This window comes from Electrona antarctica (genome assembly GCF_951216825.1).
Source record: "Electrona antarctica genome assembly, chromosome: 4".
In the NCBI taxonomy this organism is placed as follows: Eukaryota; Metazoa; Chordata; class Actinopteri; order Myctophiformes; family Myctophidae; genus Electrona; species Electrona antarctica.
In genome coordinates this window covers 46539690-46553614 of record NC_136809.1, presented here as the reverse complement: position 1 = coordinate 46553614, position 13925 = coordinate 46539690, and the positions used below count along the sequence as shown (strand labels likewise).

Sequence of the window (13925 nt, the reverse complement as noted above, 5' to 3'; positions counted from 1 at the left end):
CCCGCTACGTAGCCATTAGCATGCAGCCTCGCACCAGAGCAGAGCTGAGTGTAGTTGGTGGGGAGAATACTGATCTTCAACAGCACAACACACGCGTACACTGCACGCACGCCGACACGCACATGCACACGCGTACACTGCACACACGCCAACACACATGCTGACATGTGCGTGCACAGTGCACACACACACACCGCAGCAGACACACTATATCCCAACGGCCAGACAGGTAGCAGAATCTACGCACAAACAGAAACACACACAATCACAGCCATGAACTTCCTCCTATCAGAGCTGACAGGCACACACACACCCACAACACAGAAGGCAATAAAGGCATACATACACACACACACACACACACACACACAAGAGACACACACACACACACCCACACAAGAGAGACACACACACACACACACACACACGAGACACACACACACACACACACACACACACACCCACCCACCCCCCCCCCCCCCACACACACACACACACACACACACACACACACACACACACACACACACACACACACACACAGTAGCAGCGTCACAGCGTGCTTGCCCGGCCGTCCCCAGAGACTACTGCAGACAACGCATCAGTGTCACCTACCCTCGTAGTTGACAATCACAATGGCCAGCATGTAGTCTTTCCCCAGCATCATAGTTACTGTAGCTATGACGGCTGCAGCCGGTGCCTGTGTGTGACCGACCGACCGACCGCACGCAGCCTGGCGAGGTATGAGAGAGAGAGAGAGAGACAATATACCAGAAAGAGACAGAGAGAGAGGAGAGGAGAGGAGAGAGAGAGAGAGGAGAAACAGAGAAAGATGGGGTGTTGACGCTAGGAATGAGAGGGGAAAGAGGAGTTAGAGAAAGAAAGACAGCAAGACATAGAAGAGGGAGAAAAGAAGGAGAATATGGACATGACAGGAGAAACACAGAGAGAAGAGAGAGAGAGAGAGAGAGAGAGAGAGAGAGAGAGAGAGAGAGAGAGAGGCGCTTGTGTTTGTCACTGTCACCCCGTTCCCTCATATGTGGAACGTCAACAACAACATCTCATCTCAAAGGCTGCCTTCCCTTTCCCCGTGCCAGATACAGTACACAAGGTGCACGCTCACTCACTCACTCAAACACCCACACACACATACTGGCTCAGAAAACAAAACATGAACCATAAGACGCTTCCGCTTGACATGCCCGTCTTCACCCTCGATATAGAACTAACATCTTTATGTTGGCTTATTCCTCTACATCTCGCTCCCTCCTTTCTCCTACAAGCCTCTCTCCTCCGTTGTCCTAGCAACCCCACCGGATCAGCGTTCTTGCAGCATCGCACAGCGGTTCAGCACATGGAGGGAGATCAGAGGGGAACGGAGAGAGAGAGATGGGGGAGACGAAGGTACAGTAGCCTACTGTATATAGAGCACTCCTTCTCGTCTAGGGACCCCGAAGGGTCCTTTACGGGGGTTCCTGGGGGTCTCCAGCTAAATGAGGAACAGTTTAAAACCCTTTAAGGCCCACTTTAATTTCCGGCTATTCGGACACATGACGATTTATTTCCCGAGATCACAATGCGTCACATCGCCGCGGCGAGCTGTTGAGCTTGCAGTAGATCATCTGCCATTTTAGAACATTTTCAGACAGAGCAAAATGTTGGCAAATCTTTTATGGGCTCACTGGCCCAAAATCTTTTCAAATTGGGGTCTGGATACATATCACTGTAGGGGTCCTTGACAGGAAACCACTGATATAGATGTTTGTGAGAGGTAGAGAGACGGTGAGCGAAATAGAGCAGGTGGGTGAATGAACTAGTCACCCACTAAAGTGTGAAAATGTCTTTTTTTTACCTGCTGCAAACTAGTCCACAATATTGCAGGGCTGTGTTCACTCACTGGGATGCTCGCATACTGCTGCGTGAGAACACCAAGGGCATTGTCGATACCATTCCTCAGGTAAGTGAGTGTGTGTGTGTGTGTGAGTGTGAGTGTGTGTGTGTGTGTGTTTGTGTTTTTACGCCTTTGTGTGAAAGCAGTGTAACACTGGCACTCTAATCCACAACATCACCAGAGGATTCTAACATACACTTGGAAAAACAACAGTGTTCAGTCCCTATGAGAGACGGACAGAGATGCAGAGAGAGAGAGGGAGAGAGAGAGAGAGAGAGAGAGACTACAGTACGTATCTCTTGCAGCTGTATTTAGACTCTCTGCCCTATTATCGTTAACGACTACATGTAGGCAAATAATAAAGTAGTATTAATATGAATTAATACATCTATATTATCAGTGGTGTCATTTTTTTTACTGGTACCACAGCGTTTTAATGACGCCGCGTGCGCGCATGTGCGTGCATGTGCGCAACACAGAACAGCTGATATAGCCTGCCTATTGTTAAATAGTGTATGAGAGTTTTAGACACAAACACAAAAGTAGACTTAAAATAGTCAGACAAACATCTTTACTGCACACTAGCGAAACTAAAGAGTTTGCTTTGGACGAATGAATCTGTTCTGGAGGATCGAGGCATTCTTCTTGTGTGCAGAACACCACACAGCAGCAGTAGCCTACTGGAGCCATAGCCTACTGATGTAAGTGTGCATGCTTACCGTGCGCTCAGGTATAAACAGTTAAAGCTGTCCTGTTGTTATGCAAAGTAGTAGGCACGGTACTTGACACGGCGTGAAAGTAGGGGGGGAGGGCGCCAGTAAACCTAGACCAGGGGTTCTCAACCCGTGGGTCGCGACCCCTCGGGGGGTCGCCAAACTATTTTAGGGGGTCCCCAAATTATTCCAAAAAAAAGAAAAAAAATAGGTTTTTTTTTAAATTTAATTTTCACGATTTTTCAAAAATAGCAGACCTACAAGCTCGTAGCGCGCCACTCGGTGGCGCGCTATGAGCTTGTAGATCTGCTATTTTTCAATAGCTAAATTATAACAATGCTTAAAACACCAAAAGGGGTTCCCGCCCAAAATGGTTTAAGGTTATTGTAGCAGTCAATTTATATTGGGGGTCGGGAGGGGGCGGGGCGGGGGTCCCGAGACATTGCCAAAGCATTTCCGGGGGTCCCCGGCCAAAAACGTTGAGAACCCCTGACCTAGACCACTGGGTAGTGGGTAGTTGGGTACTAGTGTGCGTCTTGGAAAGTCTAGTGACGCAAGGTTGATTAGGTGCGTCTTCTCTTGAATCTAGGGGGGGGCGCGTTCTAGCGTGCACGCAGATGCACCGTTCCGTTCCGTCCCTGCGCGTGCACGTCAAAAGATTACTGGTACCACGGCGTGGTACTGCGTTCTACGAGCATGACACCACTGTATATTATATACTTATTTTCCATATAATTTTATAACTGGTGTAAGGGGTAAACATTCTCTCTGCCAAACCAAATGACCCTCGAGAGAAAGACTGGTCGTATATTATGGAGACTACTACACAGTACTCCACACCCCCGCAGGGACTGCAGTGCCCGGTATCAAGTCGGTCGGACCCACGGTTGTCCAGAACCACCACAAAAGGCTCTGGTCAGGCACTGCCAGTGGGCCTAATGAGGCCAACTCCTTTCACCTGGGCCAGACTCTGCCAGTGGGCCTAATGAGGCCAACTCCTTTCACCTGGGCAAGGCTCTGCCAGTGGGCCTAATGAGGCCAACTCCTTTCACCTGGGCCAGACTCTGCCAGTGGGCCTAATGAGGCCAACTCCTTTCACCTGTGCAATTTCCAGCCTCTACACACTCCACCTTTCACACACACTTTGCACTCTAACTCCCAAGTAGGCCGGTGGCCGACTGCCACGGGGACGTACAGGTTTAGTACCTATAATACACAGAACCTTAGGGTAGTCCCCTTCGGTAGAGGTACCATATGGACCTTAAGTCCAAATGGTACCGATAATATTTGTCTGCTGCTTCTGAGCTCTGTGAATGAGGAACTGGGAGTAGTACTACCAAGCCATTCACTGTGAATGAGGAACTGGGAGAACTACCAACCCATTCACTCACATGTCTCAAACATCACTTTTAATATAAACAAATGCAAAGTCAATTGGGAGCCTTGACCTCTGACACGCGTTTTCAGCTGTTTGGAGCTAGTAATAATCGCTATAATCGTCATATTCATTTCCATGTTAAAAATGACAATATATTGCCATCTACAAGCTCAACACATTTGAGTAAATTGTATATGGGCTATTAGTGTTATTTAATGTGTTACAGTCATATCTTGTTTTACAAAGGCTAAAAGCCAAACAGAAATGTAATTTTTAATTAATAATGTTCAACAGAAACACAATTCAATCACTAATCGCAATTATTTGAGTGACAATGAATCATCAAAAGTAAAATGTGATAATGGTGACAGCCCTATCAGCAGAGAGAGGGGCGGCAGTGGCTCAGAGGTATAGAGCGGCCGGATGGGAACCGTGAGTTCCCATGCAGTGTTAGTGTCCAAGTGTCCTTGAGCAGGGGTCATCGTCATGTTGGCTTGTGGTGGACATTTTGTCACCAGGCCCGGACTGGACAGTCTGGCAATTCTGGCAGATGCCAGAAGGGCTAGGCAGTCAAGGGGCCGGGGCTGAGCCAAAACAATAAGAAAAAGTAATAAAACATGACATAGTAGGGTCTTTGGGCCGCCTTTGGGCCGGTGAGGACCACAAATGCCAGGGCTGATTTTCTGTGCCAGTCCGTGCCTGTTTGTCACATTCCATTTTTGCCACGGACATAAGTGGACAATAATATAACCAGAAAACACATAAATAGTTAGCCCTGAATGACCATAACAGTTCTGTAACTCTGAGTTAAGAGGGTCTTTGCAAATAAAACATTTGAGAACCACTAGTACTAGTGGACTCCTAATGTGATGTAGAGTCGTAGTAAATAATTGTCATACATATTCTGAAGAAAACCTGGAGACTTAACATTCAGTAAGTGGGACTTATGATCAAAATAAGAACATTACAATGGTGTGTAAAACAGAAAATCTAAAAATGTGCCACAGACAAGACCAAGTCTTGGTGACCCCTGTGCTTGAGCAAGACACTGATGTGCAGGTTGGTGCCTTGCATGGTTTCCATGATGAATGGGTGAATGTAATGCAGAATCTATGAAAAGCGCTTTGGATAAAAAGCGCTATATAAATGCTCCATTTACCATTTAGAGAGAGAGAGGCTGCGCGGGGTCGGGGCACAGCCGTGCTGAAAGCTCTCAACAACACTAGGGCTCTTTGAGACACTCACTCTGAGAGATGGGAAGCTCAAAACAGCTGAAAACACATGTCAAAGGTCAAGGCTCACAGTCTGGCAAACGGGAGTGCCGTATTCCACAGCATGTGTTTACAACAAACGGACACGGCAGAAGGTGTTTTTTCAAGGGTCAAATTACACGCGACGCCCAGCTTTTAACATGTGCTCCCAAAGTTAAGTCTTCTGTTGTTGAGACGACCAGCAAGAAAGCGAGTACAGGCAAGCAATGTCTGACTGGCACCCACACTGCCTTCCTCAGCAATGACGACCGTTTACAAGGATGACAAACTATGAGTAAGCCAAAGCTCTTAACTGCTTCAAATGGAATTCAGCGGCAGCCATTTGGGTTGCATCAAATTACACCAAAACAAGGTTATTATGGCATCATGTCCTTCCAGTCAATCTACTACTGAACTTGTTATTTGACCTCAAACCTGATCAATAATATGTGATGGAAGGATTCAAATGAATGAAATGCCATTTTATTTAGTTTCAGGAGGCACATTCCATCACCATGGCAAAAGGTGAAGCCTATAGAAACTCCCACGTTTAGCTAGCATGGCATTTAATATCATCAGAAGACATTGGAAGTATGTACGAGTTTAACCACATGAACCCTAAATGTCCCTATATTCGGGTAAACATTAGGCAAAAATAGCGGATCCACAAGCTCTCAACGCATCACAACTCGCAACGTGACATGTTTTGAGCATGATTGGCTATTGTCAGCTAAGAGATTTGGTGTAGAGCAGGGGTTTTCAACAGATTTTGACCCAGGGACCACCATCCTGACTATAACAGCAACCTGGGAACCACCGGTACGACTATTGTGTCGGGTGGGTCCATTATAGACCCACCTGACACAATCGTGGTGGGGGTTCATGTACCATTAAGATTCGTTTTTTCTTTTTTCCTTCCTTGTTATTCACTAATCACACTATCACAGGCTACATTCATGAGCTCAGCTCAGCGCCTCAAAGCATTTTATTACCCGTAAAGAGCAGGGATATCATTTGGCAAGAAGCACAACATTTTTGTTGTGCTTCTTACAGCCATATTTGAATGCATCAACTCTTTTCCCTGGACCAAACAGGACACCCCAAGTACCCTCTCAAAGTATTACGGAATGCATGGCCAGGGACCACCTGCATTGCACTGGTTTAAAACCCATGGTGTAGACTAGAGGTTCTCTTTCTCGTTCTATTTTAGGGGGTCCCCAAATTATTTAAAAAAAAAAGATGTTTTTTTAAATTTCATTTTCACGATTTTTCAAAAATAGCAGACCTACAAGCTCGTAGCGCGACACTCGGTGGCGCGTTATGAGCTTGTAGATCTGCTATTTTTCAATAGCTAAATTATAACATAATGCTTAAAACACCAAAAGGGGTTCCCGCCCAAAATGGGTTAAGGTTATTGTAGCAGTCAATTTATATTGGGGGGCGGGGCGGGGGTCCCGAGACATTGCCAAAGCATTTCCGGGGGTCCCCGGCCAAAAACGTTGAGAACCCCTGGTGTAGACTAGAGGTAAATACTGGCAGACCTTGTCTAGAGCCCTGGGGGACCCCTGACAAACTAAGTACACAGGGTTTAAGTGGTTAAAGGGGGTTTTGCATAACAAATCACATGCAGGTGGCACACCAGGGGTGAATCCAGGGGTATCCGCCAGGAAGAACCCTATGATGGAAAGACCCCCAAATTGACACTGATGAGCCCGCGGACCCCCATTTGAAAAAGATATGCCAGGGACCCCCATAAGAGAAGATTTTGACGGCTCTAGCAGTGATTCTCAACCAGTATAATTTCAAGGACCCCCAGTTTGACATGCATATTAGTCTACAGACCCCCATTTAATGTCATTTCTATCTCTGAGACCCCCGGTTTATATCGTAAAATCAATGTTAATGTACGGGTCCATTTGGTTCCATTTTCTTTGCGAAAAAGACAGTGGCCGAATTTGGTATTGCAGCTCGAGCCAGCACTATGCATTGCGCACGTTCACGTATGGGCCCATAACACGAGAACACTATGGGCAGTATTATGCGTGTCTTATGTACCAGTTCTTATGACTTCACTTAAGACCTGGAGGCGTGGTCAATGCTGTTTGGCCAGTTTCATACATGAACGCACACAATGATAGTCCAATGACGGTCCCGCGCGTTCACGTCTGGCCCATAAGCAATCCCAGAATGCACTGTTTCCAACCCGGAACCACGCCCACTGGGTGAGCAACTCAATGAAAGTGGATGAGAGGAGAAATCCGGTGACTATTAACCCATTTAGACCGGAGCTCGATTCTACAAATGTCTTCTAAATCCAGTTTTCTGAAAAACCTATGTTTCTATGTCAGTGGTTCTCAAACTATTTCAGGTCAAGGAGCCCCAAAACTATATGTAATTGGCCACCGACCCCCATCTCAAAATATGTTGTTCCAGGGACCTCCCCAGAAGCAAAGATTTGAGTTAAAAACGTTCGCTCTGAAGAATATGTATTCCAAATTTGTGCCACATTTTCACGATTTTTCAAAAATAGCAGACCTACAAGCTTGTAAGCTTGTAGATCTGCTATTTTTCAATAATGGTTAAACACCAAAAAGTATATATTAACCCAGAATGGGTCAATATATACTCTAAGGTCCCGAGCCAGTGTTTGGGAACCAGTGCACTAAATGCTGCCTATAGTGCTCCCTCCTCTCTCATGGAATAGAGTTGAATAAAATATCATCAGGATTTCTGTCAGTCCCAATCTGTGATTTGTGAAACAGCATGAACTGTTTCCTATGCAATCATTCTATATTTCTATTATCAAGGCTTTAATTGTATGATATATATTCGAGAGCATTACCGTTTTTTGGAAAATACCTCTATTTCTAGCTTGACCACTTCAAATACTCATTCATCGTTGCGACGTATATGTGAGCTTGTAGATCGGCTATTTTCAGTACAAAGACATGCTTCCATGGAAGACATACTGGCTGCTGTGGAATCCCAAAGACTGAATTCAGTCGTGGCGACTGAGAACTCTAATCCATGCTCTCTGTATGAACAACCGCGGCCGTCGCTAGAAGCTCAGATACTTCCCCATCATGTCAGACCCACATGACTGTCTGGGGATCAGCAGCAGGCTCAACATGTAAACCTCTTCTCATAACACACACACAGCCCCAGGTACAGTACATATGGAGGGGCTCACATGGAATACTGCAGATCCACTGTCCTCTGCGCGCGTGTGTCAGCGCGTGCGTGAGTGAGTGCGTGCGTGACGTGAGTGAGTGAGTGCGTGCGTGCGTATTTTAACTGCATCCGAACAGTAAATATTTACGGCTTGTTTCCCAGCCTCCTCATGTGTTTAGTGCAGTGCAGCAAGATAAAGGAGCAAGATGGAAGGCTGGATAGGGGGGAGAGAAAAAAAAGAAAAGAAAATCAAAGAATCGCTCGACTCAGCGAATCAGGAAAAAAAGATAAATGCGGCCCAGGGGCAAGAAGACAAATGTCAGACAAGGTTATGCCAGGACAATGAGGCAGGGCTAGAGGACTGAAGGCTCACAGCAGGACAATGAGGCAGGGCTAGAGGACTGAAGGCTCACAGGACAATGAGGCAGGGCTAGAGGACTGAAGGCTCACAGCAGGACAATGAGGCAGGGCTAGAGGACTGAAGGCTCACAGGACAATGAGGCAGGGCTAGAGGACTGAAGGCTCACAGTGGACAGGACAATGAGACAGGGCTAGAGGACTGAAGGCTCACAGGACAATGAGGCAGGGCTAGAGGACTGAAGGCTCACAGTGGACAGGACAATGAGACAGGGCTAGAGGACTGAAGGCTCACAGGACAATGAGGCAGGGCTAGAGGACTGAAGGCTCACAGTGGACAGGACAATGAGACAGGGCTAGAGGACTGAAGGCTCACAGGACAATGAGGCAGGGCTAGAGGACTGAAGGCTCACAGGACAATGAGGCAGGGCTAGAGGACTGAAGGCTCACAGGACAATGAGGCAGGGCTAGAGGACTGAAGGCTCACAGCAGGACAATGAGGCAGGGCTAGAGGACTGAAGGCTCACAGGACAATGAGGCAGGGCTAGAGGACTGAAGGCTCACAGCAGGACAATGAGGCAGGGCTAGAGGACTGAAGGCTCACAGGACAATGAGGCAGGGCTAGAGGACTGAAGGCTCACAGTGGACAGGACAATGAGACAGGGCTAGAGGACTGAAGGCTCACAGGACAATGAGGCAGGGCTAGAGGACTGAAGGCTCACAGTGGACAGGACAATGAGACAGGGCTAGAGGACTGAAGGCTCACAGGACAATGAGGCAGGGCTAGAGGACTGAAGGCTCACAGGACAATGAGACAGGGCTAGAGGACTGAAGGCTCACAGGACAATGGGGCAGGGCTAGAGGACTGAAGGCTCACAGGACAATGAGGCAGGGCTAGAGGACTGAAGGCTCACAGCGCTGGAGGAAAAGACCCAATGATTAGAGGAAGATAGAGAGACAAAGACGCACTGTATTTCACCTCCACTTCTCACTGCTTGACCGGTGACTGCCACCGACACACACACACACACACACACACACACACACACACACACACACACACACACACACACACACACACACACACACACACACACACACACACACACACACACACACACACACACACACACACACACACACACACACACACACACACACACACACACACACACACACACACACACACACACACACACACACACACACACACACAAATAAATGAATGTGGACACACAGCTAAGCTGACCTAGCTTCCCATCCACTCTCTGGGGCCTCAGTAGCACTTCCTGCTCTAAAGGGATTCTGGGAGATATACAGTACTGTAGGCTAGGGGAGGCTTTACTGTTTATTATTCAGGTTCCAGCACATTACTGGAGGTCAGTGCACGTAGCCACGCACGCACGCGCACGCACGCACACGCACACGCACACACACACACACACACCCGAGAGAAAACATGTCATCAACATACAGTAACAGGGAAACCACTAAGTTGCACACGAAGGAAGGAAAAACACAGCACAGCAGCTGACCTCACACACACCACAAGCTCATAAGATGCTGTTACCACACAGTATTCTGTAGTCTGTTTGTGCCTGTGTGTGTGTGCGCACGCACAGGAAAATGTATTAACAACTTTAGCCATTTTCGTATTAACAACTTTAGCCATTTTGCAGATGCTCTTTATCAATTCAATTCAAACGGTGGCACGTACCCGTCTCCTCCGGGGTGATGCTGTCCTGGGACAGGGTGGTCCAGCTGGACTCCTCGTCGCTGGGGTTCAGGTTCTGGATGCGGTTCAGAGCGCAGTCCGTCTTGGCGCCTGTCCTCCTGTCCTTCTTGGTCTCCGGCGAGGAGGAGGAGGACGAGGAGGAGGAGGAGGCCACGGAGAGCAGGGGAGCGTCCTCGGGGCTGCAGGCCTGCCGGGGCGGGGAGGAGGAGGGAGGAGGAGGCACCCCGGGCGGGGAGTCTTTGCTCGACTTGAGGAGCTTGAGGTTGGGGTGGAGGTCAGAGATGAGTCCGATGATGCCCGGAGGAGCTTTGAGGTTGTCGTCCAGCGGACTCTCGTCTCTGATCAGCAGCAGCAGGGGCCTCTTTTCCTCCACCTTCTCCTCCTCCTGCTGCTCCGGCACCTCCTCCACCTCCACCTCCTCGATCTTCATCTTCGACATAATTTCCTTCTCGGACAGGATGCTGATGTCGTCGCCGTCGTCTGCGTTGTTGTCGTCGAGACCCGGAGGCGACACGTTGCTGGAGTTCAGCTCTGCCTCGGGGACCACGATGACGTTCCACTCCTCCTCCTCCTCCTGCTGCTGCTCCGAGCGGGCGTTCCGCTCGGGCTCTGGGTCGGCAGCGGGGTCAGGGCTGGTCGGCTCGTAGGCGAGCTCGATAACGTCACTATCGTCATCGTCGTCGCCTTCGTCCTCGTCTCGCTCGTCATCGGTCAGAGTCTGGCATTCCGGGGCCGCCGCGTTGACGACGTTGTCCTCCGTCGTCGGGTTGTTGGACTCGGGTTCGGGCGACTCGCCGCCACCCGTCGTGTTCTTGTTGTGATCCTGGCCAGCCTTGCGGAGCTGGTTCACGCCGTTCTTAGCCAGCTTGGGGTTGTTGGGCGTCGCCGAGGAGGCCACGGCGGCGGGCGAGGACGATGTTGGCGACCCAGAGGGTGGGGGCCCGGCGGCGACATCTCCGAGGCCCATGGCCGACTGGATGCTGGTGAGGGCGTACTTCTTGCGACACTTGGGCGGCGTGCAGGCGGAGCCCTGCTTGATGACCTCGCCGCTGAGCAGCTGGTTGTGGGAGGAGCGGAGGCTGAGCGACGTGGGCGGGGTGGCGGCAGGGCCGTTACGATTGGTCACGTCCACCGACATCATCATGACACGAGAGGGGTTAACTGTAAGACGGAGAGAGAGAGAGAGAGAGAGAGAGAGAGAGAGAGCGAAGTGAGTGTGTACTAATATCATGGATTAAAGCTAAATAAAATCTCACAACTTAACTGAAAAATGTTGCTAGGCCAAGTCCTAATATGTAATTTGTGAAACAGCGTGAAAGGGGGGTGCGCACGCTTATCCAACACACCAAACGTCCGACATGCGCATCACCCGTTGTGCGTTGGTCCTACATGCGTTGCGTCGTGCTTGTGGTTAGGTTTCTGGTTGAAGGAAGTTTTTTTTCTTTTTTTTTCCTGTTTTTGTAGACCTCAAGATCAAATATATATAAAAAAATAAATACAAAATAGTCGACTAGTAAATTAGGCAACTAGTCAACTAGTCAAAATCACTAGAAGTGAAAGCCCTAGCGCTTTGTGTCCTACACACTTAACACAATATGTAAAATGAGGATGTTTTGGTAGCCATACAGCTAACCAGTTGAAGAAACTGAGGCGTTAATGATTGCGGTTCTAAAATATCTGAGATCATTAGAGTTTTCTGGAAGACTGAAATACTGGTAACTAATAACTGAAAATAGGCTATCTACAAACTTACAACACGTCGCACTGCAACGTGTTTTAAGCTTGTAGATAGCTTATTTTTGGTGCAGGACACACTTCTATAGAAGACATGCTGACTTCCATGGAATCCAAATGACTGAAATCAGTCGTGGCGACTGAGAACTTTAATCCATGACTAATATGCTGATTAACCCTGTTGGTATTCTTGCAAACAGCTGGATCGATCAGCACCAAATATCATGTGCGCACTGCCAGTAGGCAACTCGTGTACAAATTATTTTCACATATGTTTAATACGTTTTGAAATATATATTTCACGACGTAACTTTCCTCTTCTACCATGGATTTGAACCCCGTTTCCTGTGCAAGTGCTGACATTTTTACCATTGATCAAATAAAGCCTGCCTGCTTGCTCAGGGGATAAATTGAATCTTGATTCTTGACCATTACGTCAAAAACTCGTGTCAGATCCTGTGTCTAGGTGAGACAGACATGATCTAAATGTAGCAGGGAGACATGGAGAAATGTGTATCTGCGATGGGTTCATATACAGTGCTTGTGTAACTAAATATTCTACAATTGTAATGCGAAGGACATGAACCGCATAATGAACTCATGTGGGAATAGACAGCAACAATATCAGAGATCTCTCTCTTTCACAGCAACAATATCAGAGATCTCTCTCTTTCACATCCAAAGACTCATTAAAATCCCAACAGGAAGCCAGCTTCACACTCAGGCAGACAGCAGTGGACAAGTACAGTTGTGTGTGTGTGTGTGTGTGTGTGTGTGTGTGTGTGTGTGTGTGTGTGTGTGTGTGTGTGTGTGTGTGTGTGTGTGTGTGTGTGTGTGTGTGTGTGTGTGTGTGTGTGTGTGTGTGTGTGTGTGTGTACCTTACAGGGGGTCGGTCATGGACTGGTCACAATGCAGGTTTCACTAGCTGCAGCAGCAGATCTGAACACGATATAGGGAACAAGCAAAAATAAAAAGGAAAAGAAACATCAGACAAGGAATGTGGAGAATCCTGAGAACTCCTAGGGTTGACCCCAGAGAGCAGAGACACAGACACCCAAGTGGAACCTAAATGCTACGGGTTGCTAAGGAGACACACACACACACACACACACATGGTTCTGAAGCAGGAGGACCTGCTGACAGGTCATGCTATACTCTGTGTGTGTGTGTGTGCGCGTGTGCGTGTGTGTGTGTGTGTGTGGCTGCACAGTGAGCAATGTCTCCTCATGTTGTTGAGACCTCCCCAAAAAGCATATTGTGATTAGAGTTCTAGGGGACAAATGTGACCAAACGTCAAACGACAGCACCAGATGACTGGAAGGGGGGGACCCCCTTCCAGTCATCCGGTGCCGTCCCGGGCACTTGAGAACTCCAGGAATGCGGAAGTGCCGTTCTCAAAGCCAAGGGTGACGGAATCTTCACTCAGATCCTCCCTCCGTGACGTCCCAAGAAGTCACCCGTTTGCCATCTTGGGACTGGAGTGAGACTGCGTTGTTGAGACAATTTAGGCATTTAGCAGACGTTCTTAATCCAGAGCGATTTACAGTAAGCATGGTAATACATCAAATACATACAAAATAGTCATCAAGAATCACACGAATATAAGTTAAGAACCTAACATCCGTCTAACAGTGGAATATCTACAGTATATAATGAAACTATGCATATACACTATAGAGAGCCACGTCTACATAAA

General features: G+C 48.1%; 1 protein-coding gene across 4 annotated transcripts in view; it reads right to left on the bottom strand.

The window, feature by feature from the left end:
• Positions 1 to 13925, bottom strand: part of apbb2b (amyloid beta (A4) precursor protein-binding, family B, member 2b) — a 94045-nt gene that overhangs the window by 53965 nt on the left and 26155 nt on the right. For 3 of the 4 annotated variants that reach the window (XM_079500382.1, XM_079500385.1, XM_079500383.1), the window contains exons 4-5: positions 13108 to 13168; positions 10478 to 11656 (exon numbers count right to left, since the gene is read on the bottom strand). In XM_079500382.1, coding sequence (XP_079356508.1) covers positions 10478 to 11639 — 1162 coding nt within the window. In that variant the 5' untranslated portion in view covers positions 11640 to 11656; positions 13108 to 13168. The remainder of the gene's footprint in view (positions 1 to 10477; positions 11657 to 13107; positions 13169 to 13925) is intronic. The other variant, XM_079500384.1, reaches the window with a different exon arrangement.